Here is a 21,011-nt window from a genome sequence, read left to right as displayed (position 1 = left end):
CCCTAAGAAGCATTTGCAGTCTTCTCCCTCCCTACGTGTGCAGGACCAAGAGCCTGTTGTGTCTACAGGAGGTGGGCGCCCAACAGACACAAGGGTTGTTGGGTGCTTCCAAAGTTCCCTTGCAGCTCCCAGCCTTCACAATCCAATTACTTTCATTCCTTGGCAGCACATGGTGCACACTGGTCCTGTGGGATCACTATGCGAAAACCAGGCAATGAGTACCTGACAGCACTTTGTCTACAGGCAATTAAAATAAACAGATGTCTCCGTCAGCAGCTCTGAAAAGGCATCTCTGAAGGCCTGGAGTCAGCCAGTAGGAACCACAGAGCACAGGGGCACAGTTTAGATCATACGTGCATGGCCCTTATTGTGCATCTTCCTTCTTTAGGGAATTTCCTTGGGATTAATTAATATAAGGAACTTCACTCCTCTTTGCTAGTCACACTGCTGGAAAAATCTAAAAGCAAAAGCTTTCCAGCAGTGCTTTTTCCTTGACAAGAACCAGAAGCTTTGCAACACCCATGGGACAATAACAGAAGTCTTTCCTGCACAGTGCATAAATAGGACTTTACAAACCTTCTCACCATCGAGTCCAGGAGCTCCATCCCGTCCATCCTTGCCAGGTATGCCCTGCAATCATACACAGTGCAGCTTAAGGTCACAAGGCAGACACTGGGGTGGCAAAACACATTTATAACAAAGAACCTTTGGGCAATGGGATCTCCAGTTGTACTGGGAAACCGGGAAATGTTTCATGAAGAGCAGTGCAACCAAAGGCTGGTCCCACCAGATTACACTGAAGGTTATGCAGATTCACAGAGCAGAGGCTTGATAAAGAATTTAAGATGCAAGATTTCTCCTATCATGTTTTATCATGTCATCTGCGAGACAGAAAGGCTTACATCCTACTTAATTGACTTACAGGTTCTCCTATGAGCCCACGAGCCCCTGGGTTTCCTTTTGGTCCGGGTCTACCCTAAAAATCAACAATAAATCCTGTGTTATCCAGGACACAACCCTTATGAACGATCAGTAAACCACGACAATATTCAGACTCTGCGGGGACATTTAGTTCAGTTTGCACCAACTCTTGTCTTGTTCATATAGTTATGGTGTTTCCTTTTCATATAGTTATGGTGTTTCCTTTAGCAAGCACCAGAAACACGAGCCAGTGCTGGCTGCAGTGCCTGAGACAATTCCTGACTGTTACAAGATCAGATCCCCACCATTAATTGCTACTCACAGTGCCTGCAGTACTTCAGAAGAATGCAATAAGAACAATTATCCCCTTTTTATAGACGTAGTTAGATAAAGCATCAGAAAACATATAGCACTAAGAGCAAAACCTTCTCCAAGGCAGGATGGCCAGTTAGCCCCTGCCACTGCCATCTCCCTGCAACAGCTCCTCAGCCAGCAACAAACAGGTTCTCAAATTCTACTGTGCTTTAGAAACAGACAGTGCAAAGTGCTAAAAAAAAAAAAACAAACCAAGGGGGACCAGCCATAATAAAGCTGTCAGACAGACTGCTCTGAATGTCACATCCAATGCTGGAGCGGATGGAGGTTTTACTGCACTTACAGTATCGCCTTTGGGCCCTCTGAATCCTTGAGGTCCTTTGTTTCCTTGGTCTCCCTGAGACAAAAGGGGAAAAGCCATTAAGTATTTTCATCGCCCTCAAAGACTAATGCTTCCAGAGTGTAAATGATGAAGGTTTTCTTGTGCTGTTTGCCAGCATTAGCAGAGGCGTGAGTGTACACACTCCCCTAGGAGCTGGGCTGTACTTTCTGTTACACTCTGTAATTCCTGACACACGGATGAATTGCAGCAAGGACTTTGCAAGCAATCCCTCAGGGCAGACACAGCCGTCCCCTTCATTTACTGGAACATTTTCTTTCACCAGAAACAGTGCCGGAGAAAAACTGATGGGAAATGCTCTCAGAGAGGCCGTAATTCTGCAGATGCAGATCTGGTCTTGTATTTGGGCACACTAAGGAGGGTACAGGGGTCTATCCACAGGCAAGTCTACAGAATAAGGCACAACAGAGGGAAAGGCACTGTGAGATCTGGGTCAGGTGAAATGGCACTGCTTTAACTGGAGGGAAAAAGGGGGTGGGAATAATCTGCTGGAGTTGGTATATCTCCTTCCTGTTCGTTGGCAGTGGAGGGCTCTGCTCAGAAAGGATAAACATTAGGCTTTGGCTGTGGAAGGAAGGCCACAAAGCAGCACATACAGCTCTCCCCGGAGGTCCTGGGATTCCAGGCGGCCCTCTGAAACCGATGTCACCCTGCAAAGAAAAACACATCGTTCTAATGCTGCTGTTGGCAGAGGGTAAGTAACAATATCCCTACCTCATCCCACAGCCTCAGAAAACACACAAAACCCTGGAAATCTACCTCATCTCTCTTACTGCTTTGTGATACAGACTTGCAAAAAGATCCCCTTCTGGACAAGCAGGTTTTTACCCCGGATCTCCCCACCATTATGTTTGCAACACACTGATATCGTTCACAGCCTCGATATCTTGCTCTCGTTCCTAAATCAATGCGTGATTTTATCAGACTCAAAACCATTCAGCCTCTGAGACAGTGGTCAGGGGATACTGGCGAACTTCCAAAGCCATGATGAGGTATTGACCCCATTCTCACCGAAGAGACTCCACATCCTGAAAATCTTTGTTCATCAACAGTTCTTTGCCTGCAAAGGCAGCACGTTGTCCCTGTCTGAATGTTTCAATCAACACCAGGCCTGATCCTGCCAACCCCTCAGCTATGCAGACTCATTCTGCCCTTGGAAAGTTGTTTGTTCAGTGGGTGTGCAGAAAAGAAGCTACACTCTGCATCTCTACAGGTTCCCCAATGGTCTACATTAGAGATAAATGGACACCTGCCATCCGGACTTCACATGGCAAAAATCAATGGTGGAGGGAGAGAAATCAGAAGGTTTTTCCTTACTCTGTCACCAGCTGGACCCATTGGACCAGGGAGACCTCTTAGTCCTCTTGGGCCCTAATTAAGAAAACAAATCAGTTAAAACCCTATCGCTGTTAAAACACAAAATGATGAAACAGAATGGCATGGAGATTCATCAACACACAAAACCTTAAGAAACACCAGGGAATGGCAGAAAGCTCAGTCTCCTGTTGCACAGAAATGACCCTTCCCCTTCAGTGATGACCTCAGAGTAAGTGACACTGTGGAGATACTCCATGTGGTCAAGCTTTCAAGATTGCTTGCTTTCTCCAGCCCAATTGCCAGGCTGTCAATCCTTCCCAGCGCTCAGCATCAGAAAGGGGCAAAGCTTTCAGGGCTCTATCAGAGTCCCAGGGCAGTGGCTATGGATCGGATGTTCCATCCAAGGTGAGCTGCCAAAACCAAGACCTGAACTAAAGCTCCGTCAATCTAATATGATTTTACTTTTCTTTTTAATTTCACCCCCCACCAGCATCAATTTTCTCACGTGTTTTTATACAGAGGCAAGAGCTGCCTGTATAATGTGACGCGATCAATGGCAGCATTCAATTTCTAAGCAAAAAGTCTGAAGAGAAGGTGTTACCTGCAGGCCAACGCTGCCAGGGATGCCTGGAGGACCCGGAGGGCCAGGGCTGCCCTGGAAGAGAAAAATTAATTAAGAAGAGCAGAGGCAGCATGAGCCTGCCCCCAAAGCCAGCGCCTCCCCATCTTATTCCTTCCTTAGCTCCCTCCCACCCACATTTCTGCTGCAGTTTTTGCTTCTACATCATCTGCAGTTTCTTCTACATGCAAGAATACTCCATCAGCCAGGAGTTCACCTGAGTGATTAACGCATGGCTCTTTCCTGAGCTGACATCCCTGCATACAAAACAATAGCAGTTAACTTATGGAGCTGATCTTAACGTGATGATTGCTGGGGAGATGAATTTCCTTGGTAGAACACAGACATACACGCAGAGCAACGGAAGCAATTAGACTTCAGACATGACTTCCCTTTGCCGTTCAGCTCACTGCCTTGCTGCCCGTCTTCTTGATAAAACTATTTGCTGTGGTGTTTTTAAATGCCAACGTCCCTCCCCACCCCTTTGATTGAAGTTTACCTTCTCTCCTTCTTTGCCTATTTCACCAGGTTCTCCTTTGTGACCAGTGTGTCCCTAGAAATAAGAGCTCAAATTACCCCATTTCCAGCACAGTCTTGGTACAGAACTTAAATTTTATCAGATAACTTCGAGACCTAAATCCACACAATGGAAAGAACAAGGGAAGTAATTTATACATGTAATTGTGAAAATTCAGGTCAGGTCTGGGGTCAGCTTGCCCTGCCCTGCTCCTGTCAGTCCTACGTGGTATCACTGTGTCAAAACTGACCTTGTTTCAGGAAATACCCAGACTTGAGTTGCATGGGGAACCCTGAAAACCATTTTCTGCATTTTTAGCCTCACTTTTTGTTTAAGTCACCTTTAATGTCTGCATCACGGGGCTTATTGGAGTGCATCTGCTCTCCAGAATTCACACAAACTGTGGAGTAGGGGGCACAGAAAGAGAGGTTTAACTGCTGAGTGTGGTTTCCTCAGGGCTGCAGCCTAGAATTTAGGTACCACAACCAAGTAAACAGAAAGCTGCCCAGAGTTCACAGTGACACATCTGTTGTGGGAGACACCTTTGTCTCTGCAGATGGCATTTTTCTTACCTTGAAGCCTGGCATTCCTGGAGGACCAGGAGGACCTGGTGGGCACAGAGCTGGGCACTGCAAGAAACAGGAGCACTCTGGGTCAGTGAATACACACAGTGCATCCATGGGAGTGGGTTTCATTACTAAAGGAAGGGAAACGGCCATGTCTGGAAGCACACGTGGCTTGTGGCTCTAAATCCACTAATTCACTCATACCATAACAGGTTCACTGGCATTTCCCTATGGGAAAGGGGTCCTGAAACAGGTTCTCAGGCCCACAGCAACCTACAAAATAATGATTTCTGCTTGGTCAGCTTCACTTAGGGCATGCTTGCATGGACTGTGAAGAATTCAGAAGGCTGACAGCCGTCCACAGCCCAGAAATAATGGAGGACCACAGATCCCCAGCAAAGCAGCACAAATACCTCAGAAATCATTAGGAACATTTCTATGCATGCATTGACCCCTACTGATTTCCATGAGGCACCTTGCCTAACTAAAACAAGGGCAAGCATTAAAGCTTATCAGAAGGGGATGTATAGAAAATTAACCCCAATACCAACAAGCTGGTGCCTGCAGGTGTCCAGAGCTGGCTGAGCCCCTGGTGGGGACTCTAGCTTGACTGGGAATGAATCAGAGCATGGATGGCAATTTAATGAGGGTTCCAAAAGCCTTTCTCTAAGAACTGTGTAGATAGGGACAGTGTTTTCTTCTGCAGCTTTTATTTTAATTTTTCTTCTAATAAAACTTCAGGCTACATCTACGTGACAAGAATTTAGTTTTCTGGTATATTCCACGGTGTAACTGAAATTAAAATTGCAGAAATAGTATCCTTTCCTATTAACTTCCATGTGACTTGCCATAAGGTAGTCTAAAGTGACTCGGAGCTTTTTGGGGCACGCCAATTAGAAAACCAGAGATGCTGTCACAACAACAGCTGTGAAATCTGGAAATGCCACTTGCATTGCTCGTGGGCTGTAACGCTCCCTTCATTCCCTTGAAAGAAAGGAATCAAGGCGTTCTCATAAAGAAGAAAGCCTAAACAAAGCATATGCCCATAGGAGCTCCATGCCATCATCCACAGAAATAAACAGTGCAACACGCACAACCTTTTCTCTTGCAAAGCAGGATTGGAAACAGATGCATGAAAATCTGTTGCCACTTGCCAAATGCTAAAGTTGTTTTGTGGAGGAAGAACGTATGCAAAACCTGCATTTAGGAAGCAAGCTGGAAAGCAAAGATCAGCACTAACATATCTACCTCCTTGCAAGAACATTTCAGTCTTGCAAACACCTACTCATTCAACACTTATGCTTCCTGCAATATGGCAGCATGCTAGACCTATGCCTGCACGTCTGAATGGCACACGTTGACCTTCCTCTAAGTATGTCAACAAAAATATTCTCATGCTACATCAAGAGAAACCTACCTGGAGGTCCCCACCGCCTTCGGGAATGATGCCTGCGAGACCCTGAAATTCATAAAAAGTGGTCTTTAAGCATATCTAGGCAGCCAAAAGGAAGAAACGTTACCTCCAGAAAACGCACCTTACAAACCCAGCTCAGCTGAATTAGCACAGGGCAGATACCTCGCCACATGGTGTGAAACAGCCCCTGAACCTAGAGTGTTAGTTATGAGCTGCACTGCTCCTCAAAATGGGCATGGCAGACTCAAACTGGAGATGCACAGATGAGCCTGGGAAAGGTCCTCGAGCCTTAGGCCATGAAGGCAGCACTTTCAGGAGAGCAGCTGTATCTGGCCCTCTTTAGGGATTGGGGGAAGGCCCTCATGGGGCCTATCTGACCTTCCAAAGAAACTTAGCCAAGCTAAGTCTTGCTTGTTTCAAGACCCCTCGCTGGCATAACAAGAACACACACCAACAATCCAGTCTCCTGTGGGAATCTGCCTGTGGTAGGGGCTCCCAGACAGGGATAATGTCTCTGGCACACACTTTACCTTCAAGATGCATGCAAACAGTAAGCAGAGCAAATAATAAACAAGCAGGAGATGATCCACACACTGAAGAGCAGCCAGTGAAGTCACTGCTCTCCCCGGGGTGCAGTGTTTAGAGGTTGCTGAAACTCAGCCCAGAGAGGGAGTGCTCATGGTAATTGCAGCAGATAAAACACACACGTTCTGGCAGCAAGATGAAAATTCTAGACTCCCCATGGGAAGTTTCTCACATTCATTCACAACTCTCAACTTACGGGAGGTCCGGGTGGTCCAGGAGGCCCTGGGAATCCTGGCAGACCAGAAGGCCCCTAAAAAGAGAAAAAAAATATAAAGAATTTATCTTCTTAGCCATTTAGATGAAAACATGAAGAGAGAGGAAGGATAGCATCCAAATGCCACTGCGTATTTGTGAATGTGAGGCAAGATATCTCAAATTAGACTAAATGGCACCTTTCTGTCTGCAGAGGACTCTAGTGCTATCAAGAGAATAACAGATGCATGTGCAAGTATAGGGAGTGGGAGAAAGAACATGTTCTGTACCTACATCCCTGCTTCTACTGGCTCTGTACATCTCCAGTGGAGCTGTGGACATCCAAAATGATTGTATGCTCCTACAGAATGGGCTCCCTCCAACCGGCCTCTTTCTGCTCAACAGCTTCTTATTGAGGGTGCTGAAAGCACGTGCCAGTGGGGACAGATGTCTCTTCTTGTGACACTGACTGCTCTTTTGCTGTTACTCATTGTTGGTAAAAGATCTGTCTGCAAGCATCTGCACACCAAAGCACTGCACTGGTTGACAAGGGTGACCCTACACAAGTTGATACAAGGGATAGCATTGCCAACGGGCACTTGTAGAGCTTGCAGTGCCTCGTGCATCATGCTTCCAGCACAGAGTAAGAAAACAGAAACAAACTTCACTCTTCTGTAGTTGGGATATGTTTGGTAAGTGGGAAAAACTCACAGGAGGACCCCGAAATCCATTTCCACCTGGAAGTCCACTGGGTCCTGGAGGCCCCTGTTGAACAGAGAAAAAAGCTTTACACCTTGGTGACCCCACGTAGCTGCCAAATCCCAGGGGCAAACATTCTGGCTGTAGTCATTTGTCTAATAGCCCAGAGAAGCCCAGCCCCACACCCAGACAACTGGTTTGCCAATGCACTTCTTTCTTCTTGCCCCACCTTCCCATGGAGTATGCTATTCACAGTGCCACACACTGCCAACATCTGCCCCACACTGACTCAGCTCTGAGGCGCCCCAAGAGCCTGCTGGACAAAAGCTGCTGCTCCAGAAATGGCCACTTTCAGCCATTACAAGGCTGCTCTGCCTTGAATCAACAGCAGTGACCATCTGCATTGGGGTAAGGATACACAAAAACGGTCCACAAAGCTGCCAACCTGCAGGACTCCATATCCTGCTGCCCAGCACAAGAAAGGAATCCAGACTGAATAAAAAAAGGCCCCGTCCCTTATATAGTAATTTAAACCTCTCTTTTTGAAAAAGAATCTCATTACTTACTGGGGGTCCTGGTAGTCCTTTACCCTGGAAACAACATTTGAAAAAGATCACTTAAAAATGAACAAACAGCAGAGGAGCAGCACCTCAGAAAATGCTGCTTAACTTTAATTTTCCATTCAGTTTTCATAGCACTCTCCTGCCCCCACTTACTGTAATTTGCAATCAGAACACGGCTAGAGTCCTAATGAATCCTTTTGTTGCCTCTAATAATTTGCATTCCCTTTACACCCTTGTTACCTGTGAGACATCCCTAAATAAAGCCACGTACGGTGGTGATGCGGTAGTGGGACAGGGACGTTTAGGAAGAAAACATTCTCATTTATTCATCTGCTTTCCCTATCTTCAAACATTTGTTTGCTTCCTGAGACCTCATCTCAGCTGATACCCACCGGCTGTCCTTCGATGTGAGATCCAGGTGTGGTTCAGGGAAGTGGGGGTACTGAGTTAGTTGTGGCCACACAATGAAATGAGCACCTATGCACGTCGTGCTGCCACGTGTGGGAAGGGCTCACATCTGCCCGTGGCATTCGAATCAGCATAACAAGCTGTGCAGTTGAGCTCAGCTTCATGAAGAAACAGAGATAGTGATAATTGCTGGGGAAGGGTGTTAGCTTGTTTAGCATTAATTGAGTGTCTTTTTAGATGCAACAGCAGCTGTATTCAGAAACCCTTAGGCTTGATGCTAAACATGGATATACAGTTACCTCTTGATTTGATGGAAAAGGTTTAAGGGGGCTTTCTTTACAGAGACATCAGTTCTGGTCGTTATGAACTTAGCATGACTCTTCTGCTACTCCATCAATATAGACATCAAAGCTAAATACGACTTGTCAGTAGATTATGAGATGTTTAACATAGCAATATGGATTTCAAAATGAGCACTGAATGACCAGTGATGTTTGTGCAGCAAAATATCTTAATATATGAAAGTCTATTTCATTTACTTATGCACTACAAAAGACATCATCTGAGAGAAGGAAGGTTTGATATGTTATCTTCATCCCAAGCTAGGTGACTTTATAACATCTCCGAGACTAAGAACAGGCTCCACATCACCAGAACAGCTCAAACATAGATACTTAAGCACCTAAAATGATATTTTCACTCATTCAGGTTTAGATCTCTTGATCTGGGATACAAGGCTTCCCCCCTCCGCTCAGGGCAGACTCAGGCATACAACCACACACCACCCTTACACGCACAGATCTGGGAGTTACTTACAGCTGGTCCAGGTGGCCCAGCAGGTCCCAATGCACCCTACAGGAGTAAAACAACAGAGTGCAAATTAGAAAGTCAATCAGGGAGATCCATACAGTAAGACATCAGTGTCTGCTCTGCTTGATAATACTCTGCTTGGAAACTCCAGCAGTGCCTGATAGAAACAGCACACAGCTGGGGATGCTCAGCCAAATTTACTGCTACAAGGACAGAAAGCCATGGGTAATGATGATCCTGTTGTTATAAATGACTTGATTGAACAACACGCTAAGATAGTAGGGAGCTTAGCTCTGAACTGGCCCCAACAAATTCCTCCCCCATTTGTTAGCTATGAATATCTAAACATTCACAAACTGTAACTTCATTCATTTGAAATATTCTCATCCATAGTACTTTCATGATGTAGATCCGGCAATGAAATTATCTGGAATCATTCACATGATTTGGATTCGTTCTGGTGTATGTTATCACTTCATACATCTCCCTGCAGGCAAAGGTTTTGATGGGGCAGCTTCTGTCTTCTCACTGGCTTCCTTGGCAAATCAGTTCCCAATCTCCTTTTCCCCATTTGCATTCTTCCACTTAAGATCACCAAACCGTGGTCAAGCTTAAGTCTTAGACTCGAATCATTCTTGAAATTGCTGAAACAAAATTTGCTTAACCAAAGATGAGCTTTAGTTAAAACTAAGCCAGCTTACTCTCAACCCTTTTGCTGTACTGCAAAGCCTTCCTCAGCCTCTCAGCAGCTGGACTGACTAAACCTGCTCTCCAGAAGTTCTCAGGATGCTCTACCAAACATTTGGGGAATGATTTCCTGAGCTGGAAATAAGTCACATCCATCCCTCGGGCCACAGGGATAAGACTGACGGGCAGACCAGGAAAGCATCGCAGCAAATGGCTGCTGACTGTGATCCCAAGGATGACCGCAGCCTTTCTTAATGTTGGGCAGACCAAATGAGATTAGAAATGTTTTCCCTTGCTAAGTCTAAGGAGAAAGATACTGAGGACCCCAGTGCCTCATTAAGAATAGCTTTGTGAGGGAAGGACTGTAATCCAATCAAAATCAGCTCTGCTGCAGCTGTCAGCTCATTCATTTTTCTTGCTGCAGGTTACTCGGGTTTTCATCTGGTTGCTTTTCTCTTTAGGCTGAAGTCTTCATACACCAATGCCAATGGGATGAGCTGAGATCTCTCCTTGGAGAAAACACAGAATTCCCAGCACCTACTGATTTACACCCTTAACCTGCTCCCACACACATACAAAGCTGGATAGGACCCTTCTGCATTGGCATTGTACTCAGAGTACCAAGTGCTGGTCCTTTCCCCTCCCTAATATTGAGGGTGTGGGGTGGTGGACATTTTTGGTGCAGTCATGGATCACCAAGTCCCTGAGCAAGCTGATGTGACTCCATTAAATCTAAATGAAAACCTCTAATTTACACCTCTACTTTAATAACACTGACTCAACTCATTCTCCTGATAACAATGTTCTTTCTCTACTGAAAACAATCTTACCATAATTTTCCATTTTAAAGCCATATGCCTTGTGAATATACAACTATTGAGAGCAGGAAATACTTGATTAATATGGCATTATAAGTTCATAAATAAATAATGTACAGCTAAAAACAGCCTTCCAGGAGCCCACTTCCATTTGCTAAACACCTTCACTCTCAGGCACTTCAGTGCAGAAATACATGTCTATTCATAACAAGGCATAGTGCTATGCATGCATTCAATCCCACAGCAGTTGATGGACCTCTGCTGCTTTCAGTGCTTCCCATAGGACCCGACTGTGTGCTTAAACTTGTGCAAAAGAAAGTAAGTCAGGATAACCACGCTGCCCTTTAAGAGTGATAGAGCTTCTTTTCTTTTTCCTCTTAGAGCTTCTTTTCTTTTTCCAGGCTTTTATTAGTCCAATTATAGTGATTTTCCAGACAGATCACTGACCTCGAAAAACTCCCATAAATGACAACATGCCCCAAGTTTGCCCCATGCTGACAGACTGAGTTAAGAAACAGGGGAAATCATGTCAAATCAGAACACAAAGTTACAGTAACTCTGTGTGCTAGAACACTGTTTGTGTGCTCCTACCAAATAGTTGGAGGGGAAGTTCTTGTGCCCAGGAATTATCTGCTCCATTACCCTTCTAACTCAGACTTCATATGCTAAAGTAGGCACAGGCAAACGTTACCACTGGATGTGAAACAGGGACACAGAACTTCTCAGCTTTCTGCATGGTCCATAATATTTCTGTTTGAAAAATCAAAGCTCAGTTTCCCAGAGGTGCTGGAGTCTCATCACAGGCTGAGAGCTGTCAAGGTTTTGCAGCCCTGGAACTCTGGGGAGACAGGCTGGACATAAGAAGAGCGCAGGATGCAAGATTTTTAGTGCAGTGCTGATGAACAGAAGCTCAGAGCTGTGATTAGGATGCTTGGGTTCAACTTTCCCAGAGGCCAACCTAATTTTGCCTTGCACATGGGAAAGGAGGAAGAGTGTATCAAAGACTCATGGCTCTACCACTCATTGCTTTAACTAAGACAACTCAGAGTTTTGCACTTTGGTTGAGTCTCTGGGGCAAAAAAACCATAAATTGAGAAATACTGAACACATTAGAGAAGTCCACCAGCAGCACTACTCTCTTTTTTTACCCTCCACACGCTGCGATCTGTGTGGAGCCCATCACTGCAGCCCCAAGTTCAAGAGAACTGTGGACCATCACTGCAGCTCTGGATGCAACCCATAATGACTTGTGATGGAAGGGAGGAGGATAGCCATGCTGGGTAAAATCTGTGCTGAATGGCTCACCTACACTTTGTTCCCAGTGTCATAATGGAGGCCTACGTATCTTTCTTGCCCCATTACAAATGACCTAAAGGATACCTATAGCATTCACAGGCAGCCATTTCTCTCTGTGGTGTTCCTCAGGAGTAATACATAGGAAGTAAGAAAAACCTTTTTTCCTTTCTATACCAACTAGGGAAATCTATTCCAAAGCAGCTAATAATTCCAACCACATGGACAGCCTCAGAATTAACAAAAGGCAGAAGTTTGAACAGCTAATGTAATTATATCCATAACAGAACTGGGAACTCGGGCTGAAAATAAAGACCCAAATAGCTTCGCTTTGATAAATGTTTTAATTAAGCCTATGGATTGCTTTTTTGGATGCACCACAAGAGCTGTTCTGCGCTGGTATTTGCACTGAAACTATCCAAAGTCAAAAATCATGAGAAAGAAAGATGGATCTCATGCCTTGCACCTACAGAAAAACCATTTGGGTCTTCATTTCAAAGGTCTAAGCATTCTGCAGGGGTTCACAGATAAATAACCCACCGCCATCAATACCCCAGTGTCACCAATTCACAAAGGCAGGAGGAATCATCAATGTAAGCAATGACAAAGTCTCATTTCGAGGCACTGGGGACACAACGTGGTACTCACACGGTCTCCTGGAGGCCCATTTGGGCCAGGAGGGCCATCAGTTCCTGTTAAACCCTGTGGAAATACAAGAATAAATGTGAAGACAGAAAAGCACAGAAAGAAGAGCTGCAGGAAACCCCTGTCGCTGTCACATGCCACCCATATGTCAAACTTTCAGGAAAGCCTAACCTCTTCTATTCTCTCTGTAGTTAAACAGGAGGAGACCAGAAGCAAATTACCTGTACTGTTCTCTATGCATTTTAAGTACAGATGAACACCACCAAGAGATCTTGTTGTTGGAGTTTACTGTCTCTCAGCTTAGCCGAAGAAGCTGCTTAAATGCTTCCTCTGAACCTGTACGCTGGCTATGCTCAGTTATTACAGCAATAAGATGGTAAGCTGGGAAAACTTCACTGTGTACAGTCACCTGTCCAGGTCTGAATGGAAAAAAAACCCAGGCAAATGAGCAGCAAGCTTCAAGCAAATAAGCAACAGGGGATTCCCAAAATCAGGCTCAATTGGCTTGCTTTCAAAATGCCAACAGATGTTCCTATTTCTCCAGCCCTGCCTAGCACGCTTCCCAAGAGCTGCAATATTCCACTGAAGTAGTGCTGTCCTACCAGTTCCGCATCCCCAAATTGCTCTCATACTGCTTAGTTCAATCTTAAGATGCCTTCAGCTCTTATAACTTCTCCTAATTTATAAGACATGTAGCTTCAGTACCCACTTTGCTTCTCCAGTAGATAAAGAGCAAGTTGATGAGACACTTGGACAACATTCATGTATATGAAATGCTTAAACAGCCAAAATACTCACGTCTACTCCAGGAAGGCCAGGCAGCCCAGCTTCACCAGCTGCTCCAGGCTTTCCTGGTGCACCCTTTGGTCCCTAAATCAGAAAACAGGCAATTCTTTATACCATAACCAATGAAATCCATCATGTGTTGATAAAGACTACAAGATGGAGGTTCATCTATTGATGTCTTAACCTTATACCGTATAACGTGGAAGAATTACCCCAGAGAGATGAAATTTGTCATGAGCCCATATCCAAATCCTAAACGTGTTTCAGTGCTTTAGCTCAGTTTTCTGCAACCCCATTAATCATTCAGAGACACAGCTACCCTTAGGCTGTTCCTAATAGAAGGGAAGAAAGGGATAGTACATGCAACACAAAGCAAAGAGCTATGCCACACTTTTCACCACCGTGTGACAGACTGGGAGATGAAGCAGACTCAAACTGATGCCAAAAATAACCACATATACATGGCTAGGTGCCAGTTTTTGTTACACTGGTGATGGGTGAGCTGTGTTTCAGGTATAGAATCATAGAACGGCCTGTGTTGAAAAGGACCACAAGGATCATCTTGTTTCAAACCCCGTGCATGCATGTCCTCCTCTAGCAACGAAACAAGAGAATTTGTTTCTCCCCAGACCCAGTGTTGAGCTAGCTTATGGAAATTCTGCTGCAGATCAAGAGGAAAGGAAGCCATAAGACTTAGCTCCTGTGCACTGCTTCTTCCTTAGAGAACAAACAAATTGACATCAGCCAGGTAATACTTACTGGTGGGCCTGGCAAACCAGAAGGGCCCGGCTCACCCTGAATAAAAAGAGAAAAGAGATCAGCGTTAGTGATGAGCTTCTCCTTTCTGCTGTCTTCTTGTGACAGCAGAATGCACAACAGCCACAGTGCTCACACCTCCCTCCGTGCCCACTCCAAGATTTACCATTCTCAGGATGAAGGAGGTAATGCTGTGGGATCCTGCTACCTCCTACAGCAAGATGAACCTGGATAACCCTTTTCACGCTGCCTTTCACATTTCACAGCAGCAGACTGGGAGGCTGAGCGTGTGGGTATCACTAGAGGGTGTTCTGAACCAGCCCCAACACCTGCTTTTCTTTTCACATACGCTTAGGAACTGTTTGCACTTTGACTTAGCAGCAAGTGAGGCACAGAGGAAAGCTGGATGGCTACTGTGATTTTCAGATACCTTCCATGACAGAACAGAGATGCTATGAGATCCAGGTATCCAGGACACACTACGAAACGGTGGTGCTACCAGAAGTTTAGGACTAACAGAGAGGAAAGAACAGTCTCCAGCAATTTTCTTCATGGCTAAACCTGGACAGGAAAAGCAAATGAACAAAACGCCCAGCTGATTTCAACCTAATCCCACTGCACAGCCTGGATGAAATCCAAGTTTTATTAAAAAAAAAAAAAGTATTTATTTTAAAAGCGCTCTTTTTTTTTCTTTTCTTTTTTTTTTTTTTTTCCTAATCCTAATGGAAACTGGACTAAAGGTGCCTGGAAGACAGTATTTAAAAAGGCTTTGAATCGCTCCTTTCAGCTCAGCCAGCCACAGTGCCATTCAGGAGCTCACACGGACCCCAGACAACAAGATGTTTGTGTTTTATTGTCAGTCCCTGTAAAAAAAACAATCGTCTGCAAAAGACAAGAGCTTGCTGAAACTTGACAGTCTCAGCTCAGTTCTTTGTTTTAACCGGAGGCAAATTGCATCGCTCCTCCATGTCCCAGTTTAGGTCCCTGGATGAGGACCTCTACTCCGGGCTTCAGGGTAAGTACATTAATGCTGTGAGTGGCTCATTTCTTGTGGGTGAGGAGGGGGCACAGAGCATGTTGATATCCTGGAAGAGGAGAATCTACATGGAAAAAGAGTGCTTGCTAACTGAGCAAGGTTAGAAATAACCCACCCCTCACCCCTGGTCTGATAATTAGGGGTTATTAGGCAATAAGCAAAGGCATGCAATTTATAGCACAGTTCTGTATTTACTGTGTCGGCAGCTGTGAAGTCTCTGGGCTGCCCCACAGACTGGCTTTGATTTGCTCAGCCATGGATTTACATGCTGTGCTGGTGGCTGATCAATGCTCAGACCAGAGGGACATTGCACAGAGGTGGCATTGTGCTCTGGCTTGATGAAGAAACTCTTTTGCTGTTCATTACCCACAGACTTTCCATTAATAGTTATCGTGATCATAGGTGGGGAAGGTCCCTTGCCAAAGGAATGAAAGGAGCAGTTCTTCTGCAGTGAATGGCTTGGAAAGGCAGCATCCCTCCTTCACACCACACTACATTTCCAACCCTTTGCACTTTTTTTCCCCCTCACTCCTGTGGCGGCAATCCATACAGCAAGGTCACAGCATTAGCAAATGCTGTTTGGGACCATCTTAGACCTTGATCCTGCCATCGAGGACCCCTGTGGGCCTCTACAGGAGCTCCAGAACTTCAGTCAGATGAATCAAAGGCCTAATAAGTGTTTATACCCTTAATGCCAGATCACTGGGAATTAGTGGCAAAGGTTGTCAGCAAAAGGAAGTGCTCCCCTGGGTGCTTCATGAGAAGGAAGTCAGTTCACTCTTTCTTAGCAAGCCTGCATTAAAGTCAAGCCATGAGATGAAAAGTGGGCGGAAAAAAAAAGAATAGAGCTTGATTTCTGAACAGTGACAATTGCTTATTAGCAATTTGGGGAATTACATTCCTAGAAATAATTCACAGGAGCTTGGCACTAATTCTTTTGATCACAACATGCTGTTCCTATTCTTGGGAGGGAGATTTTTGTTTGGTGCTGCGTATGAAATGTGAAGCATGTTAAAGGCTGCAATTATAGAGATTTCAGAGGAACTGAATGCTGCAGCTCCCAGTGAAAGGCAGGAACAAAAGCAGCAGCTTCTAGAAACCGTACTTATAGGGTTCATTCTGGGATATCCTCACTAACTCAGCTGCATCTTGAGCACCACTCGTGGCTCAGGGCCTATGGGGAGGGACCATCGAGCACTTTGGCACCACTCATCAGTCTCAAAGTGACTCTTCCCACACAGCATCCATCCAAAGCCGTCTGTGAAGCGGATCCAGCTGGAGTGGCCTCCAGAATTCAGACAACTTGCACAGGTAGGGTCCAGAAGAGTTCTGACTGTGCTTTAAAAAGGTTGCACCGTTACAGAAAAACAAAGTGCCTTCATTCCTTACAGAATTGACAATACTACTCAGGCTCCATCCATTGCTGCATTTTATATGGCATAGCTTTTTGGAGGGTACTGCCAGAAAAGCAGTAGCCCTTCAACTGTAATGCTGCGTGAGCATCCTCAACACCAGCCACAGCCACAGGTCTCTTCTTTTGTGCAGTTCTTAAAGGTCTGTCTGCCTGATTGAACTACAGAAGCTATCTCTGAACAGCTGGCTTCATCTCACGTTAACGGGGCGCCTGACTCAACCTGCATCTGGATGAGGGGTGTAGTTTGAGGCTGCTCCAAGGGCAGACCACTCCCATGCAGTCAGAACTCCACGTCTGAAGGTGGGACTGCAAGACTTAGTGCTTTAAACGCCTCGCTCAGAGGTTTGATTCATTAGGACTAGGTGCTTCACAATAATTAGATGTTATTTAGTCCTGTCCCACATGGAACTTTCTGAAGCTTTTAGCAGCGGATAAAAAGGTGTAGATTCATGCTATAAGTGTTACCCCAGGTTCCCATTTCCAACAACAATCAGAAGCAATGCTGATGAAGCTCCCGAATAAGGTGTAAAATATGCTGTGGAAAGAAGCAGAATAACAGGACCACAGGGATTTGTTTCCTTCCAAACGCTGTTACCTTGAAGTTGGTTGCAACCTGAAGTCTGAAGGGCTTCGTCCCTCCCAAATTCCTCTTTATACAAAATTCCTCTGCATACAAAAGCAGTCCCTATTCCACAAAGCCTGCTGGCCACAGACTCCGTGGGCTCCCTGCAGCTGCAGGGAATGCGTTTCCTTTGCCGTCCTCCCATAGGCCTTTTATCACAAAGAACAACAGCAGGGAGATATCAGCTCTGCACTTCACGTGCTACAAAACCAGAGTGAGATTTCCAGTAAAACAGCCTCCTTTAGTTGAAAGGGCACTTCAGATGGAATGGCTGCAGATCAATGAGGTTCTCTCTCCAGACCAGCATTGCTCATACAGCCTCTATGAAAGCTCACCACTGCAAACAAAAAAGCTCCTTGTTCACCGCTTACCAGGGAGCTAACATATATCTTTATTTTTTTTTCCTTTACATTCTTATCCAAAAGAAAGTGACCAGCAGGGAGTGAATAGAGGTTTTCAAGGCTGCTGAAAGGCCCAGTTGCCATAAACTTACTTTGGACGTGTTTTAAAATACCCCACCATAGTCCATAAGCAGCTTTCAGAGGCAAGCACTGCTCAAAAGGAGCAACAAAACAGGAAACTGGTCTTATGTATTTGATACCATCTTGTTGAACGTTTATCTGATACTCTAACCCATTGCCACCTACAGAGCAAACACTGTTCTTCTCCAACAGACGCAAAGAAGCCATGTTTAACTTCTATGGAGACAGCTATTAAGGGCAATAGGACAAGTTTTTTTTTCCTCTCTTGGGGTATACAGCCTTCTACTTACACAGGACACAGGTATACCTATGGACCTGCCCCCTGAAATAAAGGCTTTTTTTGCTGTTTGCGCCATTAAAGGCAACTCATGTCTGAGAACCAGTGGGCCAGATTCTGACTTTGCATGTCAGTGTAGATTGGAGATGCCACACTGACTCTGTTGATATAAAACATAACTCAGAGCAGCACCCATGTTGAGTTTCTTCAGGCTCCCCATGAACGTGGATGCTCTGAAGCATCTCAAGCCCCTCTGAGCTACACAACATGCAGTAACACTGACCCACATCACATTCATGCACTCAACCTCCCACATTTTGTCCCCCCTCCTCTCCAGACAGCAAAAGAGAAAAGCACAGCTCTGCAGGCACGGCTGTGAATCCACATACTGTATTTATCCTGAACTCTCCTAAGATAGGATATAGATCCTGCATGAATGAGGCCGCTCAGTGCCTCCATTCTCTGTTCTAGCCATTGCAGGACAAGATCTTGTACATTCTCCACACCCAACCACCTCTGCAGCACGGCCCAAAGGCTCAGGAGGACAAGCAGCACTTCTCTGCTCAGCTCACTCTGCCTCTGCTCCACCCCCTCCCTCCCTCTGCCATGTGGCACTCACATCTATGCCGTCCTTGCCAGATGGTCCAGGGGGTCCTCGTGGTCCAGGAGGGCCTTGTGGTCCTACTCTCTGAGAGGATCGGGGGGGATGAAGAGGAAGAAAGATTATTTTTCCATCAGAATAAACACACAAGCTAAATAAGAAAGCAGTTGTTGCGGTGCCCCATGAGGTGAAATAGCTGTGGAACTCAGCATCCTGGGCAAACTTGGAGGAGCTCAAAGCAAGGCTCTTTGGAAAATACTTTTGAGTACAGCTCAGGGTCCCCAGCCCTTTTAACAGATGGGGAAGGAGAGATGGGAAGCAAATGGTCTCGGCTGTACAGGCTGTGTTCCTCACTGTCTATAGAAATGATCCTTAAGGGGCAGAGGGGGAAATGTAGGGTCCATGGAAAATAGGTGATAATGTGTAGCATCAAAAATGCATTCAGTCCCAGCCTGATGGGGGTGATGGAGACAGACGGACACTGCTGAGGTCAGAACAAGAAAGGGAAAAAAAAATCTCCTCTCTGAGCAGGATGTCATTTGAAAATCTGGGATTTTGGATGTGTAAGGTTGGGGGAAGGAAAGAAAGGTCTGATAAATGACTTCTGTATTGAGAGGACTCCAGAGAGCAACTTGCTTTAGCATTGGCAAAACAAAGGTTTCATTGTGGAAGCAGCTCTGCTCACAGCAGATGAGGGCAGCTCTGAATTTCCAAGCCAGACTGCAAAAATTCCTCACTGGCACAACAACAAAAAAAAAACCTCACTGAGGAGTTATTTCTCCAGGCAAAAATATTAACACCACATAGGGAAGTTTAATATAGCTTCACAAGGAAAGTGAATAAGGATTAAATACGGTATTTCATAAATGCAAAGCTTTAAAAACTCAGAGGGAGAGAATAAAACATTCTCTGACACATGGAGAGCCAGATCAGGAGATCCCAGTCTCATGGGCACCTCGTTGCTTCACTATGAAAGAAAACTGTTTCTCTTATAACAACAGCTCCTCCTTTCCTAGGACTTTATCTCTTGAAGCTCTAATTGAAAATAAAACAATAGTTGCACAGAAAGGGTAAAGCAGCAGCTCCTGCACACAAGGACACAGAGTGAAAGCCTACTGATGCAGGTATGAAAACAGCTCCTTGCAAGGCACGGAGAGTGCACACTTCAAATATATGCAATATATCTTCCCCGTATGCACTCATTTCTTGAACATAAAACCAACGTGAAAATTCTTACCTGAGCTGATGTTGTGGCTAATAGCTGACAAAGGAAGAGTAGCCCAAGAGTGGGGAATACAGTCATCGTGCCCAGGCTCTGTCTCTCCTTTTTACTCCTGGGCAGCCAAACTGTTTCTCTCCCCCTGGATCTTGGCTTACAAATGAGACTCCTCGCCTCCAGATAAACCTGCAGCTCCCACTGGAGGGGCAGAGCTCAGGAGCACAGGCAAGAGGGGCTGAGCCCAGAGGAAAGAGAAGGCTTTGCAAGGAGGTGGGAGCAGGAGGGGGAGCAGCAGGCAGTCATGAAGAGAGGCTCTCATTCATGCCCTGCTGGGCAGCCCCAGCAAGCAGGGAAGGAAACATAAGGAACAGCTGAACTGTAGACACACACAGGAGAAAATTCTCCATCTCCAGCTGGAAATACGTTGTTCCTTAGGTCTCAGCTGAGGCATTTCTCAAAGCGCATCATCACTTCAGTGCTGGACAGATGAAAAAGTAACAGTCATCCAGTGCCTGAGGCCACCTGAAAAAATTATTATACATGTAATGAGTGCAAGATTATAGAGAAATGCACTTAGTGCTTTGTGAGATGGTTTGTTAGCTCTGCCACGACTGTTTTTTGTTTTTCCTCGAGGGAGACCCAAAGAACAGCAGGCTTATTTCTTGAGGAAATGATGAATCCTGACCTGAGGACAGATGACCACAGAGACACAAGCAGGAAGAGAGGAGAAATTCTTGGAGCTACAAGGAACAGTGGAGCTAGAAGGAACAGTGCAATGTTTGCCAAATTGATCCCCAAAAGGTGATCCCAAACAGCAGCCTGTCCACAAAGAAGCAGACAGCTTCAGGCTTCCCTTTGTTAATTAAGGACATCTTCATCCAAAGCAATACTTGGAAATGGAGAGACTAAACTGGAGGACTCATCAGGACTGGAATAACACAGCTAACTTGGTTAGCAAGAGGAGAGCAGTAGAAAACCAAAGCTTTACAAATGAAATCCCAGACTTCTATTTGACATCCTTATGCCAGGTCTGTATGAGCAAACAGTGC

The 21,011-nt window shown here is 45.4% G+C and overlaps 1 protein-coding gene across 1 annotated transcript in view; it reads right to left on the bottom strand.

Moving 5' to 3' along the window:
- COL9A3 (collagen type IX alpha 3 chain) overlaps positions 1–20,189 on the bottom strand; it is a 31,755-nt gene extending 11,566 nt beyond the window's left edge. The window contains exons 1-18 of the mRNA NM_205305.2: positions 19,981–20,189; positions 18,762–18,830; positions 14,315–14,350; positions 13,568–13,639; positions 12,773–12,826; positions 9,333–9,368; positions 8,112–8,135; positions 7,558–7,611; positions 6,851–6,904; positions 6,073–6,114; positions 4,662–4,718; positions 4,072–4,125; positions 3,555–3,608; positions 2,954–3,007; positions 2,233–2,286; positions 1,580–1,633; positions 923–976; positions 577–630 (exon numbers count right to left, since the gene is read on the bottom strand). Of these exons, the coding sequence (NP_990636.1) occupies positions 577–630; positions 923–976; positions 1,580–1,633; positions 2,233–2,286; positions 2,954–3,007; positions 3,555–3,608; positions 4,072–4,125; positions 4,662–4,718; positions 6,073–6,114; positions 6,851–6,904; positions 7,558–7,611; positions 8,112–8,135; positions 9,333–9,368; positions 12,773–12,826; positions 13,568–13,639; positions 14,315–14,350; positions 18,762–18,830; positions 19,981–20,046 (942 nt within the window). The 5' untranslated portion in view covers positions 20,047–20,189. The remainder of the gene's footprint in view (positions 1–576; positions 631–922; positions 977–1,579; positions 1,634–2,232; positions 2,287–2,953; positions 3,008–3,554; positions 3,609–4,071; positions 4,126–4,661; positions 4,719–6,072; positions 6,115–6,850; positions 6,905–7,557; positions 7,612–8,111; positions 8,136–9,332; positions 9,369–12,772; positions 12,827–13,567; positions 13,640–14,314; positions 14,351–18,761; positions 18,831–19,980) is intronic.
- Positions 20,190–21,011: the final 822 nt, after the last annotated feature.

This window comes from Gallus gallus, chromosome 20 (genome assembly GCF_016699485.2).
Source record: "Gallus gallus isolate bGalGal1 chromosome 20, bGalGal1.mat.broiler.GRCg7b, whole genome shotgun sequence".
Lineage (NCBI taxonomy): Eukaryota > Metazoa > Chordata > Aves > Galliformes > Phasianidae > Gallus > Gallus gallus.
Note: the sequence above shows the minus strand (reverse complement) of the source record. Positions and strands in the feature narration are given on the sequence as shown.